Source organism: Anabrus simplex, chromosome 1 (assembly GCF_040414725.1).
Source record: "Anabrus simplex isolate iqAnaSimp1 chromosome 1, ASM4041472v1, whole genome shotgun sequence".
In the NCBI taxonomy this organism is placed as follows: Eukaryota; Metazoa; Arthropoda; class Insecta; order Orthoptera; family Tettigoniidae; genus Anabrus; species Anabrus simplex.
Window position 1 is genome coordinate 1449700134 of NC_090265.1, and position 27418 is coordinate 1449727551.

Sequence of the window (27418 nt, forward strand, 5' to 3'; positions counted from 1 at the left end):
GTGCAATGCAATGCATTTAAGGGTTATGCTTGGATAACTCGCATATTGTGTGATAGTTGCAACTGACTGGCTGCGAACAGCTGAACACCGAGTAGTGTAACCATTGAAGTTGGAACACTGAATTATCAACTGAAGCGGCTTTTTGTGATGTTTTGCCCTAGGCTTGGGAGTCTGCACGACGCGCAATCTGCGGGAGTTACCTCACCGAGTTGAATAACCTGTCTGAGTGCATTGGCGGAGGGGAACTGAGGTGTTAGATAACCTTCTTTTTTATCTTGCAATTCCCCTGGATCGTTCATATTCTGGTAACTACTGATAGATGACACACTGGTTTCAATTAAGGGGACCAAATAGGAAATGTCAAGTTTCTCCGTTAATACTAGCTGTACATAATCAAAATCGCGCAAAACATAATGTCCGATCTCTTATGTATCAAACGTTTTTGCCGTACAAGAAATGACGATGGAGATATTCGTGATTAATGATTATTACACTCTTCACAAACTTACAAATATCTCCCGAAATATTAGTTCTATATTAATAGTGTACATAACAAAAATGATAGAATATCCTATTGCCAGTCCTGTATACGCTTGTTGCCATTTCTCAATGGATGCAATACTTCAGCATCTATCTCTTGACACAGGTCAGAGCAAAGTGTAACTTTCACCGAAGTTCCAGGCTTATCCATGGCTGTGACAGGCAATATGGAAGCTGGTGAGGTATCGCTGGTTCTGAGTAATGACATTTGGACCAGGATTAGTGAGCCTAAGTGTTATGAAAGATTTTACTCGTAGGGTCAATCGCGCTGCAAGAGCACTTTCTGCCCACTGAGGACAGCGATGGCAAACTACTACACTCAACATCTCGCTACGCCTCATTTTTGGGCCACAGTCATTTTTTACGGTTTCCCTATAACCGCATAACCTTTGGTGGTGCTATTTGAGGATCCAGCCAGCCTCTCGGCTGATAACCTAACAGACAATACTATATGTCGAATGTATTTTTACCGTAAGAGCTACAATGAAGAATGTTTGTCTACCCCTTAGACCCGTTTCTTGACACTGGATCGGAGATGAGGTGGGATGAATGCATATGGCATATTTTACGGCCGGATGCTCTTCCTGGCGCAAACCTCAGTTGAGAAGCTACTGAAGATGAAATGAATTTTGGTGAAGGAAATTGGGTAAGAGGTGAAAGAAATCGGTTGCGGTCTATGAACTGGAACTGTCCCGGCATTTACCTGGAAGTGAAAATGGGAAACCACAGAAAACCATTCTCAGAACAGCCGACGGTGGGGTTCGAACCCACACGTCTCCCAAATGCAGAGCTTGGCTCCTTAGTCGCAGCGCGTTAACATGCGCGGTTACTCTGCTCGGTAGCTATAATAAAGAATACTAGGGGAGCCGTGCGAGAAATCTCGCATGTTCTTAAAGTATGTGGTGGAGTAGCCCCCTGGTGAACTACTGGTGAACTAAGGAATGCACAAATCAGTGCAATATTAGACAGTCTTACTTACCACTTAATGTAATCTTTGGTTTGTATCCACTTGAACGGAAGCAAATGCAAGTGCATTATAATACTGACGAATGTTCCGCATGTAATTTTTGGTTTTACTATCATTCTTTTCTTAACTGATAATTACAGCATATTAGAATGACATAAAACAGGCGTCCGAGCGGCCAAAATGTGAAGTAGACGGCAATGATGGCGCGTATTTTCCTACAACAACAGTATTTGCAAATCGCACACTTCGTACAATTTTTTAAACTCATTTTTAAAGAAATTATCGATATTTATGAAATGAGAGTGCAATTCGTCACTGCTTCTGTCTATTATCTTTCCTTCGAATGCTCATTTGTCACAATCAGTTTGTTGTGAGCGCCGCAAAAGCGATCTATAATACTGGAATAATACATATGACATTCACTAAATTTGTATTCCCAAGTCCTTCAACAGCGACCATTGTTGACGTGGAAATATTGTTTCGGTAGTCATAGTAACAAACTAGCTGGCGGCGGTGGTAGTGGTGGTGAGAGTGGTTGCCGTGATTCTTTTCATAAGATGCAAACATGAGTATTCATTTGCCTCAATTGATCTGGAAAATAACGAAGATGATTATCGAAATGAAAATAAAAACGTGAAAAAATAACTCGAAAAATGATAGAAAACGGAATCATAAGAGACGAGGAGGTGTGGGTTAAAGCCTAGGGCTCGAATGCCCTAGCATCGCCGAGCCGGAAGAAGAAAAAATGTGACGGCCAGCAATATCCTAAGCCACTAACAAACGTATCATCATCAGTAACAACATTTACACTGACTGACTTTTGGCTGAGGTCTGCTTTGTATCTTCTGCTACAACTCATCTTCGGCAAATGGCATTACTGTTGGGGTTACAAAAACTCCATCAACGACGAGTTCACAACAGCTAGTTAGTACATTAATAAAGGAATAAATGGTAAATAACAGTACTGGAAGTGTGAGGAAATGTTGTTCCTTTTCTCTATAAGAAGTTTGTTACACGGCGACTCAGTATCGATTGCACAACACTGTAACCTAACTCTGACTGAGCCACACTACCTCGCCAGCTAGATCAATGACAGAGATCTCACACGGATCAACACACCTGTAGGTCAAGGATAGATTACGGTCTATACATCTATTTTCTGCCGTAAAAGGTGACTATGCTCAGCGACTCCCCACTTTAAAGCGTGGAACGGTGGCATTCCTCTCTTTTAGGGCCATTTTCTCCAAATCGAGTTAAACCTGGTATAAATTAAACCTGTTTAACTTTAGTACCTAGTTTAAACTTGCGTCCATTTTCTCCACCAATTTCTGACACTCGTTCAGTTTAAACGGGCGAGCTGTCGTTGTCGCTAACGTTGGCTGCACTGAAGGAATAGTCAAAGGCATGGTCGATTGGAATTGGCCAATCAGAGCCAAGTAATTCAATGACCCACATTTTTGTAATAATATCAGCTGTTTGTGGCGAATTAATGCTATCGTACGTACTGAATAAAGGACAAATTCGGAGGGATATTTTACTTATAAATAAATTGTTTACATTTGTGCGAAGTGTTGTGTCATATAATTTTACCTATTGCTGTCTACAATTTCTTGGAACGCACTTTTATTTCTTATTTTCCTCTGTCATGCTTTACCATAAACAAGTACCGTGGGCCTAATACGTGTCTTTTGATGTCTGTATTGTCTTACAGAACACACGGGAACGTTGAAATATTAAAATCCTGGTCTTTCAGCAATAGGCATACGGTTTTCCTTTCCTCAGAAAATCAACATTTATGTGAATTTCAAGTAAACAAATTCCAAGCAGTGTCGGGATCTATCCCCTATTAAAATCCATCGCCCTCGGCCTTGGATCCAGCAGACAGACCACTGAGGATGTATTATTTGGAGATGTATTACTTGATTCCATATTCGTTTATAACATAACCAAGTTCGCGATATGTCGTACTGTATGCATAATACTCTTCTCCCTATAGTATTAATATTTCTATTGCTGGTATGCTGGCAATAGTTACGATGAAACATTCTTAACTATAATTTATTCTATTACAAGTTTACTAGCAAGCATGAAACACTTTATTGTTTTTCTGATCCTATAAATATATAATCTAGCGATTAGAAATTGTATACCACCGCCTCTCCTACCGTGCCGGTCAACATTCTGATGGTAAAAATACTTTCGACAAACTGGATTCGGACGATGCTGACTTAACGCCTTAGCGACCACAGCCACCAGGCACCGCAAGAAGAGCGGACGTATTACATGACTTATGTAGGAATATTTTTATGCTTCATATTACAGTATTCATACCACCAACAGTATTTTACAGTATATAATATTATGAGGAGACTGCAATTTAAGGTCTGTGGTCCCCGTTTGTTAATAAGAAAAATGCCTGCTGCATAATATCTTAAAGCAACCAGAATCATTGCTTCTAGCGAAATAGCATTATTTCGTGCAGTTCACGTTTTAAATGAATCCTTCTTCGATACTAGACAATCCTTGCTGTTCGCTTATGAATCATATATCCATCAAAAAACACCGTTACATCCGATTTTCCAAGATTGTAATTTTTTGTTGGAATGCGGCTTCTTAACCTCACTTGCACATCAGAATTATTTCCTATTTAACCAAAGACTTCAATAAATGCTCCCATTTTTCTAATGCTAATACTAGGTTATAATTTTAGTACGTTTTCTAGTAAAGTGTTGCAGTACTGGTAGTCAAAACTAACCCTTCTACTAGGAAAATCATCACAGATACGTTAATAAAATGTCAAGAAGGTTGAATATAAACAGCAGTTTAAACCAACAATATAGAAGGTTTAACTTTGAACCAAGTTTAAACTTGATACAAAGTTTAAACCAATATGGGGAATATGAATGTTAGTTTAAACTCAGACTTAAACCAGCTTAAAATAAACCTAGTTTAAACTCATTTGGGGAAAACGGCCCTTAATTATGCTAGGCTCCTCATTTTCAATCTTTCCTATGTGAACTCCGGTTAATTCTTCTTCTCTCCGGGAATAGTTTTACGAAGTCTAGGGAGTCTTCGCTCCCTTCATAGCCCTTTCCTGCTCTTGTCGATAACTTCATTCTTCGAAACTTTTCATTAAGAGGGTATAGATAGTTATCCAGTTGTACTTTGCTCCCTTAGAACAACGATCGACACTATCATCATCATAATCGGAACGTTAATATTATCGCCATAATCCGATCCCGTTTGTAGGATAGCTGGAAAGTTAAAGCAAATATTTGTATTTCGTACTCCGTTTCTACTTTGTATCAGCTATTTATTTTCAGCTTGGTACTCAGGACGTTTGACTGAATTTATTTTCACAGTTTGAATCGAATAGATGTGTTTCTTGTACATCCACTAATATGCCAAATGCATGCAATAGCAGTATGTCACTGCACAGTATGTTTTAAGTGGCACCACCTCCTCAGGCTGGCTTTGGAATGTCCGAATTTCTTTCAGTTGTAGGGAGGTAAATACTGCCATTTAGGCTCAGTATCGACCAACTGATCATGGTAAGATGACGCTTGTTATCCGAGTTCAAAGGAGACATTGTAGTGGGTATCAGAGAGACGGGACATTCAATTTGCAAAGCTGTGGAGACATTCAACATCCCTCGTTTAACGGAGTCTCTTGTGTTACGGAATACGTCACTGAAGGTATTACTTTCCACCTGGTACAGAACCGTAGCTAAACACGGCTTAATGATTGTTACCAGCGGTGTCTGCCTAGAATTATCTGTACTAGCAGAACAATAACATCGACTCACCATGCAATACAAGCGGCACCAGACCATTGTCCAGCAGATCGGTATTATGGGCTAGAGCAGCAGAAGAGTTCTGTTGATAACAGCACAACAAAGAGCACTGGGGGACTGAACATATTTTTTATGGTCCAAAGAGCCCAGATACAAGTTGAATCAGGCTGATGGGGAACGATTCATGTTTGGTGAAACCCAAATGGCCATGGATTTCAGTTTTCACCAAACACCGTGCAGGTTGTGGTAGAGGTCCCGTATTGGCGTCGTGTGTATTATCAAAGCATGGTTTGAACTTACTGGTCCACCAAACGACGTCACTGAACAGAGATCGTTACAAAACCATCGTCGGTGACAATTTACAACCCTTCATGAACTTAATGTTTCCTGACCTCGATAGAGTAGTCTAACAACATAAAGCACCGTCTCGTCGATTCAAGGATGTCTACAAAAATTTCTAATAGTATTCTAGGGAATTTCAACAAACGCTATGCTTCTATGTTTGCGCATTATGAACACGGTCGAGCGTTTATGAGTCATAGTGCGAAGGATCATTAAAACTCGTAATTTACACGATTGGGTCCCTGGGACCCACAGGTGCTTTCTTTTGTAATTAATTTTTACATGGTGGTCACACTGCGCGCACTCTCCCTGTACTCTCCTTTCCATTCGTCCTCTACATTAGTGATGGTACATTCGATTCATTTTACTGAATCGATTCATTTGATTCCGTTCACGTTACTGAATCGATACAGTGATCCGATTCACGGCACATTAGTCACCACTCCTACTGCATCTGTGTAGTATGTGCTGGTAAGACAGCAGCAACAGCATTCAGTGCTCGCAGCTGCCATCTGGTCTTCATACTATGAACTCCTTTCTTAGAAAAAAAAAATGCTAGTCACTCTAATAAATCGAAGGTTTCCGGCGACGCAGGGTGGGAAAGGTTAGGATTAGGAAGGTAGCAGCCATGGCCTGAATTAAGGTACAGTCCCAGCATTTCCTGGTGTGAAAATGGGAAAACTACGGAAAACCATCTTAACGGCTGTCGACGGTAGGATTCGAACTCACCATCCCCCGAATGCAAGCGCATAGCTACGCGATACTAACCGCACGACAACTCGCTCAGTCATTTTTGAAAATATGTATTTTTTTATCAGCTGAGGATTTTTTAAATCGTCATATTTTGTACAGGCTACCCGAGATGTACAGTAGCCCGCTGGTTTTCTGATTCAACATACTGTTATTGTGTCTGTCCACATATGATTGAAGTCTTGTGCGACGATGTGACATATGAACTGAGAGAATACTGAGCCGTTCTTCCCAATATAAAACAGGTACTTTTGAGTGGTCATGAGCATGACTCATAGTCATAGGACAGGCTAGAGCCGAGTTTAATTGTCAAATGTCAACTAAGTTATAATACTAAGATTCATTAAACTAATAAATAATATAACCTAATAGCCTACCTACTTACTAGCTACTTCAGAATTATGTTTTGACTACATTTTTAACACTGCAAATAAATACATCTATTATTTAAACCTCCCTGTAAGAAGAGGACAGTGCGTGCAAATGGGTATTATTTTCAAATGAGCTGAGCTCGAGAGTCCATTATAGCATACGATTCTTTCAGTGTACTATGGCTCACTGTATGTCTCGCTGCAGCGGAAGCTCGGCTCTCCGCCAGTGTCCAGTAAGTCGATATGGAGCCGTGTGTATCTTGTGACTCACTGAGCCGCGCTCGTTCACGATTCTTTCGATGTGCCATGATTCACTGTCTCGTTGCAGCGGAAGCTCGGCTCCCCGTCAACGTCCAGTGAGTGCACCACTCAGCACTGTCCACTGGGAGTAAGCTGAATCGTGTGCCGTGAGCTGACCGTTCCTGTGAATCGATTCACTCGGACACTTGAATGTATCGATACACTGCTTCGAATCATGCATTCAGTAGCCAACACTACTCTACATGACCTTGGCAGGTGCGGACGCGCTGAGGTTTCCTTTTGTCTGTAATTATAGCGTTTGGGTCTCTGGGACCCATGTGTGTAAGGAAAGTAACTAATTTGTGTGTGTCCTAAAACGTTAATTTTGGAATAATATGTCACTAAGTAGTGATGATGTGAGAGCTTTGTTAGAAGATTTAAATAGTATATCGGAAGCAGAAAGTGAGTTTGAAATTAGCAAACGTAGGTAATTCAAGTATAGTGAAAGTAAGGAGGTGAAAGGCTTGTTGTGCATGTGCTGTCAATTTCCACTGTGCGGGTCTTGTGGAACTGTCATTTGCTTGAAGTGTGCTGAATTATAAAGGCTTAAAGCTTCCTTTTGCTAATGAAAAGAGTAATTTTCTCCTTCTTTGAAGGTTTGATCCCATAACAGATTGCTTGAACTTTATTAGAACAGACTGATACAGAGAATTTTTCCCAATTGCAAATTTGTGCATATGTGACAATTTTGAGAAAACCGTATATAAATACATAAATTATATTCTTTATGACGGAACCATATAACTATTACTCATATACCGTAATTGTGATTTTTAATAAATAGATTTGAAGAATATTGTAGAAGAGGAACTGACAAATGTATATTTTCATTGGAAATGATCAGCTGAAGCTCGTGCAATTTCAGAAAATTTTCAAAACCTGATCCAATATGTGGTAGAAAAAGGTATTTACACTTGGGTCCCTTTTCTTCTCAGTCACAGAATCCATGCCACGTCCAGTTTCTTCGGGCTTTAGGGGCCCCACATATTTTTGGACAGACATCCCACGACTTCTGACATGACAATGCAAGTCTCATTACATTGTTTGTAGTCAGTCATCAGTAATTACGCATGAAGAAGCGAACATCAATATGACGTGTTCACGTGGCTAGTAAAGAACTAAGGGTAACTGTGCGTTATACGGAGAAGAGATTGAAGACATCTGTTCGATAAGAACTCTTACAGTCACCTATATTAAGAAGAAGAAAATTAGATTATTATCGAAATAGGGAGAATTTAATTCAGTTGCCAAACAACTCAATAGAAGATTGGAATAATTACATTTTTTAAAATCTGTGAGAATGAACACGAGAACAAAACATTAACGACATACAAAGTAATGTAAGACAAAAGAGAAAAGTATATTGAATAATTATGGGCCTAAAACCAATATTAGTGATCATACACCTTCATTATAGACTGCTATGCCTTTCAGCGTTCACTCTGCTAGCCTCTGTACATTTATTACACGCCGCCAAAACCATATATTTGTAACTAGCTCTGTGTCCTAGTTTAGTTCTATGCCTCGTATCTTTAAATCGTTAGAAACTGAGTCCAACCATAGTCGTCTTGGTCTCCCCCTAATTCTCTTACACTCCATGACCATCGTCGCTATAAGACCTATCTGTGTCGGTGTGACGTAAAGCAACTTGCAAAACAAAAAACCTCCATGACCGAGTCCAAATTCTTCTAGGTAATCTATCCTCCTCCCTTCGCCTCTTTTATTATTATTATTATTATTATTATTATTATTATTATTATTATTATTATTATCATCATTTCATGATGATGACTAAGATGTAACACCTGAAGAGCCATATATCTAACTAGCAAGATACCCGTGCTTCGCTACGGTATTATAATGAAATTTATAATTGAATGCTTAACGTTTTATATATAATCCGCCGAAATACGCGATCTAATTCGTTTTCTGAGAGATTAGGCGAAGTTCCTCCCATTTTTCAATCCTTCCAGCAATCGACTTAGTACTTCCCGGGCTAGGTCCAGGTAATCCACTCGGCCAGTAGGCTCCCTAAATCTTTGCCGTCTTTTCCTATAAGCATTTTAATATGGATCAAATCCTTGAGGAGATCCGGCGTGGTGTCGTCTTGGGTGCCTTGGCGGCACTGAACCCGTGGCCAGACTGCAATCGTAGTTATTACCCGGACAGGACCCGTTTCCAGCGCGGTACGCACATTTTGACGACGGTCCAGAACATCATTATTATTATTATTATTATTATTATTATTATTATTATTATTATTATTATTATTATTATTATTGTTCATGTTTGTGTGTTACTGTAGTCACGCCCTAGTTCGTGAACCATGGGCAACGGCTGAGTGGCCTAGTAAGTGGTCCTGAGAGTCGGGATACCAGTTGCTATGGAATGGGAGTGGGCATCTCGGACATATTCTGAATCGTGGCCCTCCTTGTGCTCAAGCGGCTAGGACTAAACGATTCACCGGTGGTCCATAACCCGTTAGAGGAGAGATCCTCACTTGGACTCTGTGCAAGTAGGGCAGCATCCTGCTTCATGAATTTACCGAGCTCAGAACACTTTAAGCAAGCCTCGGACCTATGGGAGTAATGGAGTCCCACTCCCATTTGACAGGCGAGGGACTCCTTGGAAACAACTTGGCGAACGAAATGGAATTCGATGGGGAGCTATCAATATTAATGGGGCTTTTGGAAGAAAGAAGGTAGAACTGGCTGAGTCAGCAAAGAGGATGCATCTGGATGTGTCAGGAGTAAGTGATATTCGGGTAAGGGGAGATAATGAGGAAGAGATAGGAGATTATAAAGTGGACTTGACGGGTGTTAGAAAGGGAAGGGCAGAGTCTGGGGTAGGGCTCTTTATCAGGAATACCATTGCACGCAACATAGCTTCTGTTAGGCACGTAAATGAGCGAATGATGTGGGTAGATTTGTCAGTGGGAGGAATTAGGACAAGAATTGTGTCCGTGTATTCACCATGTGAGGGTGCAGATGAGGATGAAGTTGACAAGTTTTATGAAGCATTGAGTGACATCGTGGCCAGGGTCAACAGCAAGGATAGAATAGTGCTAATGGGCGATTTCAATGCGAGAGTTGGGAATAGAACTGAAGGATACGAAAGGGTGATTGGTAAATGTGGGGAAGATATGGAAGCCAATGGGAATGGGAAGCGTTTGCTGGACTTCTGTGCTAGTATGGGTTTAGCTGTTACGAATACATTCTTCAAGCATAAAGCTATTCACCGCTACACATGGGAGGCTAGGGGTACCAGATCCATAATAGACTTTGAATTCAGGAAATCTGTTAGGAATGTACGAGTTTTTCGCGGATTTTTCGATGATACAGACCACTATCTGATCTGCAGTGAACTACGTATCTCTAGGCCTAGGGTAGAGAAAGTGAAATCTGTCTGCAAACGAATAAGGGTAGAAAATCTCCAGGACGAGGAAATTAGACAGAAGTACATGGATATGATTAGTGAGAAGTTTTGAACAGTAGACAGTAAGCAGGTTCAGGATATAGAAAGTGAATGGGTGGCATACAGGGATGCTGTAGTAGATACAGCAAGGGAATGCCTAGGAACAACTGTGTGTAAAGATGAGAAAAGGCGAACATCTTGGTGGAATGATGAAGTGAGAGCAGCCTGTAAAAGTAAAAAGAAGGCTTATCAGAAATGGCTCCAAACAAGGGCCGAGGCAGACAGGGATTGGTACGTAGATGAAAGAAACAGAGCGAAACAAATAGTTGTTGAATCCAAAAAGAAGTAATGGGAAGATTTTGGTAATAACCTGGAAAGGCTAGGTCAAGCAGCAGGGAAAACTTTCTGGACAGTAATAAAAAATCTTAGGAAGGGTGGGAAAAAGGAAATGAACAGTGTTTTGAGTAATTCAGGTGAACTCATAATAGACCCCAGGGAATCACTGGAGAGGTGGAGGGAATATTTTTAACATCTTCTCAATGTAAAAGGAAATTATCATGGTGGTGTTGCAAACAGCCAAGCTCATGGGGAGGAGAAAAATGATGTTGGTGAAATTATGCTTGAGGAAGTGGAAAGGATAGTAAATAAACTCCATTGTCATAAAGCAGCAGGAATAGATAAAATTAGATCTGAAATGGTGAAGTATAGTGGGAAGGCAGGGATGAAATGGCTTCATGGACTAGTAAAATTAGCGTGGAGTGTTGGTAAGGTACCTTCAGATTGGACAAAAGCAGTAATTGCACCTATCTACAAGCAAGAAAACAGGAAGGATTGCAACAACTATCGAGGTATCTCATTGATTAGTATACCAGGCAAAATATTCACTGGCATCTTGGAAGGGAGGGTGCGATCAGTCGTTGAGAGGAAGTTGGATGAAAACCAGTGTGGTTTCAGACCACAGAGAGGCTGTCAGGATCAGATTTTCAGTATGCGCCAGGTAATTGAAAAATGCTACGAGAGGAATAGGCAGTTGTGTTTATGTTTCGTAGATCTAGAGAAAGCATATGACAGGGTACCGAGGGAAAAGATGTTCTCCATACTGGGGGACTATGGAATTAAAGGTAGATTATTAAAATCAATCGAAGGCATTTATGTTGACAATTGGGCTTCAGTGAGAATTGATGGTAGAATGAGTTCTTGGTTCAGGGTACTTACAGGAGTTAGACAAGGATGTAATCTTTCACCTTTGCTGTTCGTAGTTTACATGGATCATCTGCTGAAAGGTATAAAATGGCAGGGAGGGATTCAGTTAAGTGAAAATGTAGTAAGCAGTTTGGCCTATGCTGACGACTTGGTCTTAATGGCAGATTGTGCCGAAAGCCTGCAGTCTAATATCTTAGAACTTGAAAATACGTGCAATGAGTATGGTATGAAAATTAGCCTCTCGAAGACTAAATTGATGTCAGTAGGTAAGAAATTCAACAGAATTGAATGTCGGATTGGTGATACAAAGATAGAACAGGTCGATAATTTCAAGTAGTTAGGTTGTGTGTTCTCCCAGGATGGTAATATAGTAAGTGAGATTGAATCAAGGTGTAGTAAAGCTAATGCAGTGAGTTCGCAGTTGCGAACAGCAGTATTCTGTAAGAAGGAAGTCAGCTCCCAGACGAAACTATCTTTACATCGGTCTGTTTTCAGACCAACTTTGCTTTACGGGAGCGAAAGCTGGGTGGACTCAGGATATCTTATTCATAAGTTAGAAGTAACAGACATGAAAGTAGCAAGAATGATTGTTGGTACAATCAGATGGGAACAATGGCAGGAGGGTGCTCGGAATGAGGAGAGAAAGGCTAATTTAGGAATGAACTCGATGGATGAAGCTGTACGCATAAGCCGGCTTCGGTGGTGGGGTCATGTGAGGCGAATGGAGGAGGATAGGTTACCTAGGAGAATAATGGACTCTGTTATGGAGGGTAAGAGAAGTAGAGGGAGACCAAGACGACGATGGTTAGACTCGGTTTCTAACGATTTGAAGATAAGAGGTATAGAACTAAATGAGGCCACAACACTAGTTGCAAATCGAGGATTGTGGCGACGTTTAGTAAATTCTCAGAGGCTTGCAGACTGAACGCTTAAAGGCATAACAGTCTATAATGATGATGTATGTACGTATTATTATTATTATTATTATTATTATTATTATTATTATTATTATTATTATTATTATTATTATTATTATTATTATTATTATTATTATTATTATTATTATTATTATTATTATTGATGGTCTGGAACCCACAGCAAGGTGTAAGACCGCTACTTGGCGGTAAATTACATCTTCTATCATTGTCATTGCTGATAATGTGACCAGCACCATCGTCGCGCGTTGGCAAGATTTCTGGCGACACGAATGATATACGTCCGTGAATTATTGACCTTATTATAGAGGTGAACAATTGCACGATTAATATCATTCATATCGTTTATTTCAATTGTGTTTAAATTTTTATTTATATGCCAGGAGAATCTATTGTAATCTAACTTCATGTACTCCAGAGGAAAAGATGGTTCTTGAAAACGAACCCAGGAAAGATTAAAAATGATCAGTTTATGATCAGAATAAGTACATTATGAGCAGTAAAATCAATTGGTCTCAATTCAGTTTTCACCTCACTGGCGTTAAGTTGATTTAACCCCCCCCCCCCAAGCAAAAAAGAAGGCGTGTTTCCTTATGTTTAAAGGAGATTAGTATCCCCATAAAAAGAATTCACTTTATTCACTTCCTTTCACATTCCCCCCCCCCCCTCATGTGAATTTTCCGGCAAAAAATACTTGTCTCTTTAATAGCAAAGGATCTTCTAAATACCAATTATCACGACTCTAACATCTTCAGTTTCTGGAATATGTGTCCACATAAAAGGAATTCAACTCCTTTTCACCCCCGCCCCCAAAATGATTTCTCCCAAAAACGACTTTTTCTTTGTTTTCAAAGGAGATCCAAATATCAATTTTTATGTCTGTAACAACTTTAGCTTTTTTATTAGATCTAATTATCCTCATACAATTAATTCAATTAATTTTTCAATTTTTCACCTCCCCCTCTTCATTGGGTTTTCCGAGAATACGTGGTTGTTAATTTTAAAAAAGATGCAAATACCAATTTTCACGTCTGCAATATCTTTCCTTTTTGAATTATAGTATCCTCATATAAATAATTCAACCTATTTTTCAATTTCTCTCTTCCCTTTAGGTGGATTTCCGAAAAGAAAAATATGTATTCCTTCATTTTTAAAAGAAATTCCAAACACCAAATTTCACGTCTGTAACATCTTCAGCATTTGAGATATCAGTATCTTAATTAAAAGAATTCAACCCCATTTTCAGTCACTTTTACTCCTGCACCCACGTAGCTTTTTCAGAAAACAAAAAATACATGTTTCTTTATTTTCAATATCGATAAAAAAATACTATTTTTCAGATCGGTAACATTTTAAGTTTTATATATATACTGTAGAAATGCTCATTTTAAAATTTCATCCTCTAGTTCCCCTTAAGTGGAGTTTCCAAAAAGAAATCACCTATGTTCTTTACTTTTACAGGAGATTCCAAATACCAATTTTTTACGTGTAACATTTTTACGTTTCTGAGACATACTGTAGATATAGTCTTTCTAACAATTCACCCCAATTTGTTATTCCTCTTTAACCCCCATTAATTAGGTTTTACAAAAACAAAAATACGCGCTTCTTTATTTTCAAAGAAGATCCCAAATACCAACTTTCAGGTCAGTAATATCTTCTGTTTCTGAGATATAAGTATTGATATTTAAGGCATTCAACCCTTTTTTCACCCTTTTTCACCCCTCCTATTGGGATTTTCCGAAAACAAAAAATATGTGTTTCTTTATTTTTAAAGGAGATTCTAAATACCAATTTTTACATTTATAAACTTTTAAAGATTTGAGATATATATATATACACTCATTTTAAAAATTCACCCTCCTTTCAAACCTCCCCCTCCCCCCATTAATTGGATTTTCCAAAAACAAAAAATATGTGTTTCTTTACTTTTAAAGGAGATCCCAAATACCAATTTTCAGGTCCGTAATATCTTCAGTTTCTGAGATATAAGTATCCTCATTAAAGGCATTCAAGCCATTTTTCACCCTTTTCTACCCTTCGTATTGGGATTTTCCGAAATCAAAAAAAATCGTGTTTCTTTATTTTAAAAGGAGAATCTAAATACCAATTTTACATCTATAAACTTTAAAAGTTTTGAGATATAGATACAGTCATTTTAAAAATTCACCCCCTTTTAACCCCCCATTAATTGGATTTTCCAAAAACAAAAAAGGACAAGTTATTTTATATATATAGATTAATGTAATACCTGTGTCAAAGTGTCATTGTGCTGCATACATAAATATTGTCTGACTCTCATTATTATCGTGACTTTTGCATTTTTACACGATGTATCATCGTATTTATCTATATATATATATATAAAATAACTTGTCCTGACTGACTGACTGACTGACTGACTGACTGACTGACTGACTGACTGACTGACTGACTGACTGACTGACTGACTGATTCATCATCGCCGAGCCAAAACTACTGGACATAAAGAAATGAAATTTTGGACATAGATTCATATTAAGATGTAAGTGCTCGCTAAGAGAGGATTTTTGGATATTCCTTCGCTAAAGGGGTGAAAAGGGGGATGAAATTTTAAAATGAGTGTATCAATATCTCAAAACTTTAAAAGTTTACAGATGTAAAAATTGGCATTTAGAATCTTCTTTAAAAATAAGGAAACATGTATTTTTTTGTTTTCAGAAACTCCCAATAGGAGGGGTGAAAAACGGTGAAAAAATATTGAATGCCTTTAATCAGGATACCGGTACCTATACCTCAGAAACTGAAGATATTACAGACCAGAAAATTGGTGCTTTTGATCTCTTTTAAAAATAAAGAAACACGTTTTTTTTGCTTTTGGAAAATCCAATTAATGGGAGGGTGAAAAGCGGTATGAATTTTTAAAATCAGTAATATCTCAAAACTTTTAAATTTACAGATGTAAAATTGGTATTTAGAATCTTTATAAAAAATAAACACGTACTTTCTTTTCGGAAAATCCCAATAGGAGGGGTGAACAGGGGTGAAAAATGGGTTGAATGCCTTTAATCAGGATACCGGTACTTATTACAGACCTGAAAATTGGTATTTGGGATCTCCTTTAAAAATAAAGAAACACTTATTTTTTGTTTTTGGAAAATCCAATTAATGGGGGGTGAAAAGGGGGTCAATTTTTAAAATGAGTGTATCTAAATCTCAAAACTTTTAAAGTTTATAGATGTAAAAATTGGTATTTTAGAATCTCCTTTAAAAATAAAGAAACACGCATTATTTTGTTTTCGGAAAGTCCCAATGGGAAGGGTGGAAAAGGGGGAAAAAGTGGTTGAATGCCTTTAATGAGGCTACTTATATTTCAGAACCTGAAGATATTACAGAGCTGAAAATTGGTATTTGGGATCTACTTTAAAAATAAAAAAGCAGGTATTTTTTCGTTTTTGGAAAATCCAAATAATGGGGGTGAAAAGTGGGGTGAATTTTTAAAATGAGTGTGTATACATCTTAAAACTTTAAAAGTTTACAGATGTAAAAATTGGTACTTAGAATCTACTTTAAAAATAAAGGAACACGTATATTTTGTTTTCTGTAAATCCCAATAGGAGGGGTGTAAAAGGGTGAATAATGGGTTGAATGCCTTTAAAGAGGATACATATATGTCAGAAACTGAAGATATTATTGAACTGAAAATTTTTATATGGGATCTCCTTTAAAAATAAAGAAACACGTAGTTTTTGTTTTTGGAAAATCCAATTGATGGTGGTTAAACAGGAGTAACAAATTGGGGTGAATTTTTCGAAAGACTATATTTACAGAATATCTGAGAAACGTAAAATGTTACAGACGTAAAAAGTGGGTATTTGGAATTTCCTGTAAATGTAAAGAAACATAGGTGATTTGTTTTTGGAAACTCCCCTTAAGGGGAAATAAAAAGGGGTGAAATATTAAAATGAGAATTTCTACAGTATATCTCAAAAATCTTAAGATGTTACAGAAGTGAAAAATTGTATTTTTAACTCTATTAAAAATAAAGAAACGTGTATTTTTAGTTTTCAGAAATACCACTTGGGTGGAGGGGGTAAAAGTGACTGGTGTTGATTTCTTTTAATTAGGCTACTAATATCTCGAAAATGAAGACGTTAGATACGTGAAATTTGATATTTGGAATCTGCTTTAAAAGTAAAGAAACACGTATTTTCGGAAAATACAATGAAGGAGGGGGGGGTGAAAGAATTGAAAAATTAATTGACTTAATTGTGTGAGAATACATACATCTAATAAAAATAAAGTTGTTGCAGACGTGAAAATTGGTATTTGGATTTCCTTTAAAGACAAAGAAAAACGCGTTTTGGGAGGGGAACCATCTTGCGGGGCGGGAGTTAAAAGGAGTTGAATTCCTTTCACGAGGGCATATAAATAAAAAACTGAAGAAGTTAGAGTGGTGATAAATGGTATTTAGAAAATCCTTTACTATTAAAGAAACAAGTAATTTTTTTTGCCGGAAAATTCACTTAGGGGGAAGGGAGGAGTGTGAAAGGAAGTGAATAAAAGTGAATTATTTTGTGGGGATACTTATATCTCAAAACTGAAGGTAATAGACGTGAACATTTGTGTTTGGAATCTCCTATAAACATAAAGAAACACGCCTTCTTTTAATTGGGGGTGGGCGGGGGTAAATAAACTTAACGGCGGTGGGGTGTAAAGGCAGGTGAGACCAATTGATTTTACTGTTCATAATGTACTTATAAGGAACCTCCATTGCTCAGGCGACAGCGCGCCGGCCTCTCACAGCTGGGTTCCGTGGTTCAAATCCCGGTCACTCCATGTGACATTCGTGCTGGACAAAACGGAGGCGGTACAGGATTTTCTCCGGATACACCGGTTTTCCCTATCATTCATTCCAGCAACACTGTCCAATATTTAATTTCATTTGTCGTTCATCGATCATTGCCCCAGAGGAGTGCGACAGGCTTCGGCAGCCGGCACAATTCCTATTGTCGCCGCTAGATGGGGCTTTATTCATTCCATTCCTGACCGTGTCGAATGACTGGAAACAGGCTGTAGATTTTCGATGTACTTATACTGATCATAAACCGATCATTTTTAATCTTTCCTGGGTTCGATTTCAACAGCCATCTTTTCCTTTGGAGAACGTTCTTAGATTACAGTAGGCTCTCCTGGCATATAAATGAAAATTTAAACACATTTGAAATAAACGATAGGAATGAGATTGACCGTCAAATTGTTCACCTTTATAATAAGGTCAATAATGCACGGAAGTATGTCATTCGTATCGCCAGAAATCCCGCACACTTGCCTACGCGCGTCAATGGTGCGTCACATTGTCAACAATGACAATGCCAGCAGATGTAATTTACCGCCAAGTAACGGTCTTGCATCTTGCTGTGAGGTCCAGAACATCTAATAATAATAATAATAATAATAATAATAATAATAATAATAATAATAATAATAATAATAATAATAATCTGGACCGTCGTCAAATTGTGCGGACCGCGCTGGAAACGGGTCCTGGTCTGGTAATGACTACGAATACAGTCCGGCCGCGGGTTCAGTACCGCCAAAGCACCCAAGACGACACCACGCCGGATCTCCTTCAGGATTTGATCCATACTAAAAATGTTTATAGGAAAAGATGGCAAAGATTTAGGGACCCAACTGACCGCGTGGAATACCTGGACCTAGCCCGGGAAGTAAGAAATCGATTGCTGGAAAGAAAGATTGAAAAATGTGAGGAACTATGCCGTAATCTCTCAGAAAACGAGTGAGATCGCGAATTTTGGCAGATATTCTCAGAAAACGAGTCAGATCGCGAATTTCGGAGGATTATATATAAAACGTTAAGCATTCAGTTATAAATTTCAGTATAATACCGTATCGAAGCACGGGTATTTGGCTAGTTCTGTAATAAACGTCTAGGAAAACTAGCTCGTGGTTTAAAGTAAAGAACTATTTACCTGGAGTTAATGAAGAGTAACTTGAGAATACCTTCATGCACAATGGCTGCTGTCATTGCTGGATTTCGAACCCACAAGAAAGGAGGATCTTCAACCGAGCATGAACAACACCTGCTTTCTCAATAATATGAGCAAACGCGTTGCACAATGATATTCAATTGAAACAATGCAAATGAAGTGGCACTTCCTGAACGTTACGAACGTCCTTGGCGAAGGCCAATAGAATTCTGGCTCAGAACCAAATCCAGCGTATATATTAGCGTGCAGATAAATATAGATGCCTTTCCCTTCACTGTAAGAGAAAATTTCGATGTACCATAACAACGTCATATGTACATCTCCTTGACTAGTGTTTCTAATAGCCTACATTCATTGCATAAATAATTTCGTATCGTATACGTTGAAATCTAAACAAATAGTTTCCCTTACCATAAACAATTTTGAACACATCAGATATCCCTTCACCACAAAATAGTATAGGCCTATCATGTTATCAGATCATAAATAATACGTTAATGTTTTAACGAAATGTTTAAATCAATATTCTGTAGGAATTCGGTGTGGCTGGATCCCGGTGTAAAATATAAACTGTGCAGGAAGAGGGAGGCTCAGTAACTACGAACCTGAACATTCTGCCAACACTGCACTGACACTCTGCTCTCAGTTCACTGTCTTACTCCCGTCATCCATCCCACCGACCCACTCACTGTCATATGCAGGGAGTTTTCGTAACAAGAGCTAATTCGATAAGTGGTCCACGGTATAGCCTTGGAGAGCGGCCAAAGGCCAGCGGATGCAGCTATGTTTGTCCGACTGAATAAGTATTCTCTTTGTACTTTCTTCTGTCAGCTTTTTGTCACATTGGCACTATCAGACTCCCTTCCCTTACGATCTGAGAAGCTGCTTGCAGTGTTCACCTATCAAGAGGACACTAACAACTTCTTTATCGTGTTTCTTTGCCTTTTCGCCAATTATATGGGATCAACACTAATCTAGATTAAGCCCACTTTTACGGCCGTATCCCCTTCTATGTGGAAGTCTGTATTTACTATCGCACTTTTTGTGGTGGTTGATGATGCGCTAGTAATATGTAAAAAAAAAAGGGTGTATATTAATACAATCACAAAAACCCTACCATCGAGTTAGAGGAATTAAACAAACGCAGCTAAAATCCCCAGCGCGGCCGGGTGTCGAACCCGAGGCCACTACGCTTATCATTCAGCCAAGGGGCCAACAACTTCCGTAAATCGTAATCAAGTACATACATACATACATACATACATACATACATACATACATACATACATACATACATACATACATACATACATCTTCATTATGGATGTTATGCCTTTCAGCGTTCAGTCTGCAAGCCTCTGTGAATTTACTAACCGCCACAATAATCCTCTATTTGCAACTAGTTCTGTGACCTGGTTTAGTTCTATACCACTTATTTTAAATAGTTAGAAACTCAGTATAACCATGGTCGTCTTGTCATGTCAGACGTTACAGACATCCTACAAAGGGACTCAGTGAAGATGTACCTCTACGCAGATGACATCGTTTTAGGCTCGTACGACAGGAAGGCCCTGCAAGACAATGCAGATCGGTTCCAGGAATGGACTGAAAACAACCAACTTCAGCTGAATACCAACAAGACAGTGCAAATGATCTTCAGGAGGGGAGGAAGAACCTCTGCACAAGGCAAAGTATACTACGGAGCGGGAGAGTTAAAGATTGTAAACTCCTTCAAGTACCTGGGCATCATCCTACAACCATCGGGATCATCTTACAAAATTCACATACGGGAGAGGGCAAGCGCTGCCATAAAAGCCATTTACGATATTAAAAATCTGACAAGACTAGCACTAGACACCGCATTAACACTTTTATATGCAAAGATAATGTCTGTGCTGACCTATGGCATTGAGCTCATATGGAACAACCTGACAACTAAGAGACCTCTCGACCAGTAGCGTGCATTGTGGGTATGCAGGCTAAGCCGGGCTTACCCGTTGAATATGAGATACAAAGTAAACAAACTAATGCAACTGTAAGTGCAACAATTAAGTTTATCTCGTCAGTTGCCAATATTTTTTGCAATTTCTCAATTGCTGCAGTATGGTTTTCTGCAGTATGTAGTAGGTATATTCTGCAGTGCGAATTTCTGCAGTAGCGAGGATACGCGGCACACCTACCGCTTTGCTCGCCCAGCGTTGAGTTCAAGGTGACGCATGCGTAGTAACCGCGCCAGTATGCGAGCTTGGTAAGCCGACAACTCAACGCTGCCCAGCTCGAGCACATGGTGCAAGCAGTGTCTTATTTACTGTGATTTAGCTTATTGCAGAAAAAGCTCTTGCGAGTGACAACTGACAGTAGCGAAGAACTTAAAAGTACGAATATCCAGTGCCTTTTAGAATTGAACATTAGATTTTACTTAAATGTAACAGTGGGAGGAAAATGTGGCTACTAGTAGGTACCAGTGTTATAGTGGAGCATGTGACATGTTTGTAGGAGCGTACGTATTTACATAATAATAACATGAAACGTGGACAGTGCTTATAATTAGCCTGTGCCGTGAGTGCATACATGTGTATTTATGTAGAAGTATTAAGTGAAATATAATTTCTTCTTACTTTCAACTATCGTACCGTAATATTTACGATGGCTGACTCAGCTTGTGTGATTGAACAACTGGTGGAAAAATAGTTTTGTTCTAGGAGCTTATGTGAGAAACTAGAAATTGTTCAGTCTGGAAAACCTTCTCCAGATATGTCCAACCTTAAAAACGCATAAAAACAAAAATCAAGAGTACGTTCGTCGTTTCCAAACTTCACAGTATAGTAAAACAGAATGGATTGCTGGAAGTTCGAAATTTAATAAACAGTTTTTCTGGCCATGTTTACTCTTTGCAAGAGACGGAACTGTGTGGTCCCACACTGGTTATGATAACCTGAGTAACTTGCACAGTGCCATTCAAAAGCATAAGAGATCGTAGTCGCACATTTCTGCACTGTAACAGCTGAGAACGTTTGTAAAAGCTAGAAATGATATTAAGCTTGATGCTCAATTGCCTGCAAGCACTGTACAATATAATGAAACCGTCCGGGGAAACAGAGAGGTGCTCAAACGATTGATTGATGTTGTGGTTTTTAGCTACCCACGAATTACCATTGCGAGGACATACTGAGGGTGAAGATTCTTTGAACAGGGGTGCTTATTTGGGTGCATTGAACTTAACTCGACACTACGACGCGACGTTAAGTACACACCTAGAAGCATCGACCGTGTTTCGTGGAACTTAAAACCGGATAGAACATGATTTAATAAGGGCTATCAGTGATGTAGTTTTGGAAAAAATGAAGTCAGAAATAAAACACTCTATTTTTGTTGCCCTTCTTCTTGACGAAACTCCAGACATTATTAATTTGTCTCAACTATTAACCACTCTGAGATACGTTGATTCTGAAAGTGGTAAAGTTCACGAAAGGCAAATTTATGTCATTGATGTTAGCGCAGATCGAACAGCCAGTGGTTTGCTTGAACATCTGAAAAACATTGTTACTGCGTTTGACTTAAACTACAGGTTGGTTGCACAAACGTTCGACGGAGCAGGTGTGATGGCCGGCCTCACAAGTGGATTAAGAGCCAAAGTACACGAACTCTTTCCGAAGGCCATATTTATCCAAGCTTAATCTGATTTTGTCACCGTCAATTTCCCGTGTCAAGAAATGTAAAATATTGTTCAGACCTTAACGGGATTAGGAACATTTTTCCACAAGTCCTCTAAACGATCTCATGAACTGAAAGAATTTACAGCAAAGAGGTTGCCTAAAAATACTCCAACACGGTGGAGTTTTTCATCTCGTCTTGTTCACATAGTGAAAGGACATTGCACTTCATTCCTTGAATTCCTTCGGAGTGTTTTAGATGAAAGCTCAAACTGGGGCAGTATACAGTAGAAGCAGCACACATTTCTAACTAGCATTGGAACTTCCATTTTGTTACTGATTTTTAGTAATATTTTTATCCTCACTTATATCCTTTTCAAATTCCTTCAATCCAAGCATTTAGACGTCCCATATTGCTCCCAGAATGTTCAGGATATCAAAAGAGAGATACTAAACCTCGGGAATAAGTGCGACGTAACTTGGGCCGAGACTCTGGTCTATCATGGTGTCGAAGACTCTGCACCAACTAAACGACGATGTCGGGAAGAAGATCCGATAATTCCAAGGAAATTCCTATACTGCTGTATTTTTACAATATTATTGTACAATTGGACGAATGATTCGGGTCATTAAACCAATTACAGTTTACATCCTTGTTGGATCCTCTGAAGTATGAAACGTACTAAGGTCATTTTCCTCATTCTGCTTTTGAAAATCTTTAACTGTCCTATAAAGACTTGTTTGATTTTATCCGGTTGAAGAATGAATTTACCATGCTGTATTAGTTTGACGAATTTGATGGTCAACATCCTCATCAGTTAGTGTATTCCCTGAAAAGCAAACAATTAAATACAGCACTGCCTGAAGTGTACAAGTTGGGTTTACTTTTAGTAACTGTTGCAAGCACAAAAGCGTTAGTTGAAAGATCGTTTTCAGCTCTCAAAAGGATTAAGACTTATCATAGGTCAACACAGAATCAAGAGCGAATTTTAGACTTGGCAGTTCCGTCCATAGAAAAGGAAGTTCTTCACCAACTGAAAAGCACAGACACATTTTATGATAATGTCATCACAACAATCACAAAACGAGAGAGACGACTAGATTTCACCTTCAAGTAGACTCAAAGCAACAAAAAATCTTGCGGAGGAACTTAATGCATAGTTTTGTTAGTAATGGAGCATACAGTGGACAGTATAAGAACTTCTGACAAAAACGTAGCAAGTAAGATACTATCAATTTTGAGATAGGCCTATCTGTACAATGTAATATGAATGATGCTGTTGCATTAGTGTCAGAGGTACTTCAAGTCGGCTTCCAGGCTGAAGGGTGAAAAGTGTAACAGGTCAGAGAGTTTTCTGATACATACATAAGAGATCAAGGAGATTTTTAACATAATAGTGACATGTAAGTCATGAAATATACGTGATTTCTACTAATCTATGCACTTTGATGTAGGAAACTGAATAAAATAACAATTATCAGACAAAAAAAGCAACAATGACACGCTTGTTTTATTTTTTAAGGATTATGCACTGTCATTGGAAATAAATAAGCTATTCCCATACATCTCACTAAGTTAATTGTAGCTTTAAAATATATATCGATTTTTTAAATCTACAGATGTGATGTCACTAGTTATTTAGTGTTTCCTGAAAAGCCAATGATTTGACATGGTACCGTACGCTCTGGTTAGAAATCTTTCAATTTTCATGAGATTACACTTGAGTCTATATGGTTACAGCTTGATTACATTCTTTTATATGACGTACGTTAAATTGTACTTCCTACGTTCGGTAATTATTACGTCCTATTTTAGACAGCATACCCACTTTTCAAAACCACCGCACGCCACTGCTCTCGACCCTTGAGTGTGTGAAAGCAAGATACCCAAAGAGAACTTTGGGAATATCAAAATACTCCCCTTCGAGACTGGCTTACGAACTTGCAAAAACGTGCTTCCTCATAGAAGACTTGAGATTCGACAACAGCTGCCAGCGACCAAACAAGAGTCGGACCTACTTCGGGACAGACAAAACAAGGGAGCGGACATCTGGCCCTAATTCTACGCAACGGATGCGATGTTAAATCGGAACTGGACGGTACCAAACAAGAACTTACGAAGCGCCATAACTAGCCTCGCGGTGCACGGTTTCCACCACAAGCTATGCACAAGAAACTGTTTCCACGAACCCTCACCAGAGTGTGTATGCAGCCTCTGCGGGAAGGCTTGAGTGCCACAAGTGCACTAAATCACTAATGGAATATAGCAAAGAACAATGAACCTTAACTCTTTGTACGTTTGTGCACTTTTCTTATTAATAATAATTATTATTATACATAAAATCAAAAGGGACCCCATACAATCAGTCAAAGCCAAAAAGGCGCTCGAGTTACACCATAGAAAAGCTGAGAGTGCCCTTTATGTACTGAAAAATGACACAATATCCAGCACATTACCTCACAGCCACCATTGCACCATTGTTGTTGATTTAGAAAAAAAAATCCCTTTGCCTAAATTGACGCACAGTAACATATATTATTTGCGTCAACTCTCTTGCTATAACTTTAACATTCACATTACCGATACAAACGGTGGCATAATGTGCTTGTGGCACGAGGGGTAGAGGAGGGAATGAGATGGTCTCTTGTATTTCTCAGGCTCTAAACTCTGGTTTACTACCAAACAGAAAAACGAATATTGTTGTATGGAGTGACAATTGCTCAGGCCAAATAAAAAATCGAATGTTAATATTTTTGTACATGTACATAGTAGAATGGGGGTATTTGCAAGTCAGTAGAACGAAATTTCTATTGTCTGGGCACAGTTTTTCAGTTGCCGATCGCGATTTCGCTCTTATAGAGAAACGCAGCAAGACAGCCAAAATTCAAGTAATGGAAGATCTTGAAAAAGTGATCAAGCAAGCTAGACCTACAAAACCTCTCCGAGTGTTGAACACGTATGACAGTTTCTTCGACTCTGAGAAAAAGACTTCTGAGTGTGTTGATACAAAAAAGCTTGGTATCGCCCAGGTTTTCGATCTGTGTGACTGGGAGCATTTTCATGTACTGAATAAAGGCAAGATAATGAAAGACATTGCAGCTGTGGAATTGAAAAAACTTCCAGCTACAGTTCCGTTGGTACCAAACAAGCAAAAGGATCTTTCCACCATTGTTGATTACGAGGATGAAAGGAACAAGGACTGTTTCCAACAGCTGTTAGCTCAGTAAAGTCAATGCAGTCTCGTGGCACTTAGATATATTAGTTGTGTCAAAACATTTTGTACTTAGATCTTTGTGCTTTCTGTATTTTTGAAGATAATTAAAAAACCTTTGTAAACATGTTTATCATCATGTAAAGAGCTAATTTGTGTTTAATTACAAATAAATATTCATTTTTAACAAAGATGTGTTTTTTTTTTTGTTTTTGCTTCCTGAAAATGTCAATGTTGGCACTTAGATCTTTTAGAATTTCCACTCTTCAAATGGCTTTGATTGATTTTAATAATCTACCCTTAACCCCACATTCACCCAGTATGGCGAACATCTTTTCTCTCGGTACTCTGTCATATGCCTTCTCTAGATCTACGAAACATAAAGATAACTGTCTATTCCTTTCGTAGCATTTTTCAGTTCCCTGCAGCATACTGAAAATTTGATCCTGACAGCCCCTCTGTGGTCTGAAACCACACGGGTTTCCATCCAACTTCCTTTCAACCATTGATTGCACCCTCCCTTCCAAGATGTCATTTCTCTGTGGTTTGGTATTATTGTCAATATTTCACGATAATTATTTTACCAGCGAATTTCAATAATAATTTTAAGGCTAAGTAAATAAGTGGCACAGGTGACAAAACGAAGATTTTTCTGATAATGCAATAAAAAATATGGTCCGATATGTATCAGGACATAAGGAATTAATATATTTGCAATAAGTATCATCCTAAGCATACACGAACTTCAAAGGGATTTTCCACAAATTTTTGTACTAACTCTAACTTGTACCAGTTATTTTACCAAGCCCTGCAATTATTGCTATTGGAATACCTAACCACAATTTTCTCTAAAATTTCTGTTGTGAAACTTCCTACAAACAAATTGTTACAAGATCTTTGATTCTTCTTCCTCCTCCTCCTAGCCTTTCTTCAGTTACCAGCACTACGTTTATGGACGGATGCTTTTCCTGACGCCTCGGCTACTGTGTGGAGGCATTTTGATTTGAAGCTATGTAGGTTGCCTGTGTGTCATTTTCGACGTCCGTTTTACTCCACGAGATGGCATAGAAGTGGTCTCTCTGGGGCGACCTGTTTCATTTTAAATAAAATGCATGTTTGTGTCCCTAACCACAAGTTAATGAATGTAAGATCATCTGTTTATAAAATAACACATGTTAGGTAATTTCAGACGAAGGTTAGGTTTACACCGTATTGTAATGACACCACATATTAAAGTAATTTCAATACAGCAAACTAAACTAAATGAAAAAAAAACCACATTTTCTTAGGATCATGGTTAGTATATGGAAAGTATTTATAAAAACTATAACATTATTATCTAATGATAAAGTGCACAATAATAAAATTGCATTTATCATTACATAACTTTGAGTCAGATATCTATTCATTTATAATAAATGACTCTGACTTCACTCCATAACGAAAGAGGAGGCCGATGTCAGCGCTGACTAGTGGAAACAATTGGAATTTGCGATCCGAATAAAAACCGAATGCAAACGGAAACAATCGGTTGTAACGGTAGTAGACGACTGTCGAATAATTCGGTAGTTTTCATTCGATAGTCCCGTCACTACTCCTCCCAGCATTCACGAATCGGAAGTTGCTGCTTTCCCCAGTTGGAGAGAGAACTGCGTCTCGCATCGAAGCTTAATAAATGAATAACATCCCCTTCCAGAAATATCTATAATATAACAAGGAGAAAGGTGGGGGAAGCTAAGAATGAGAACAAGTTTACGAGGGGACTAGCAAATTCCAGTAGTTTTTGACTTGTTTACTCTTTTAATATTAAGAGATAACTGGACATGAAGATTAAATAACTCTCCACAACAATGCGAAATATTCGCAGCGGCGGCGGTGAAGAAAACTGCCTCGGCAACGAACTAGCATATTTATTCTCACTTCTACTTCGCAGCAGTACTATAGGTCC

General features: G+C 38.6%; 1 protein-coding gene across 1 annotated transcript in view; it reads right to left on the reverse strand.

Annotated features, from left to right (window-relative positions):
• The window catches only part of LOC136858414 (sialin), a 442086-nt gene extending 422817 nt beyond the window's left edge, over positions 1-19269 (reverse strand). Inside the window, exon 1 of the mRNA XM_067137938.2 lies at positions 19211-19269. Within this exon, the coding sequence (XP_066994039.2) occupies positions 19211-19218 (8 nt within the window). The 5' untranslated portion in view covers positions 19219-19269. The remainder of the gene's footprint in view (positions 1-19210) is intronic.
• Between the last annotated feature and the right edge of the window lie 8149 nt (positions 19270-27418).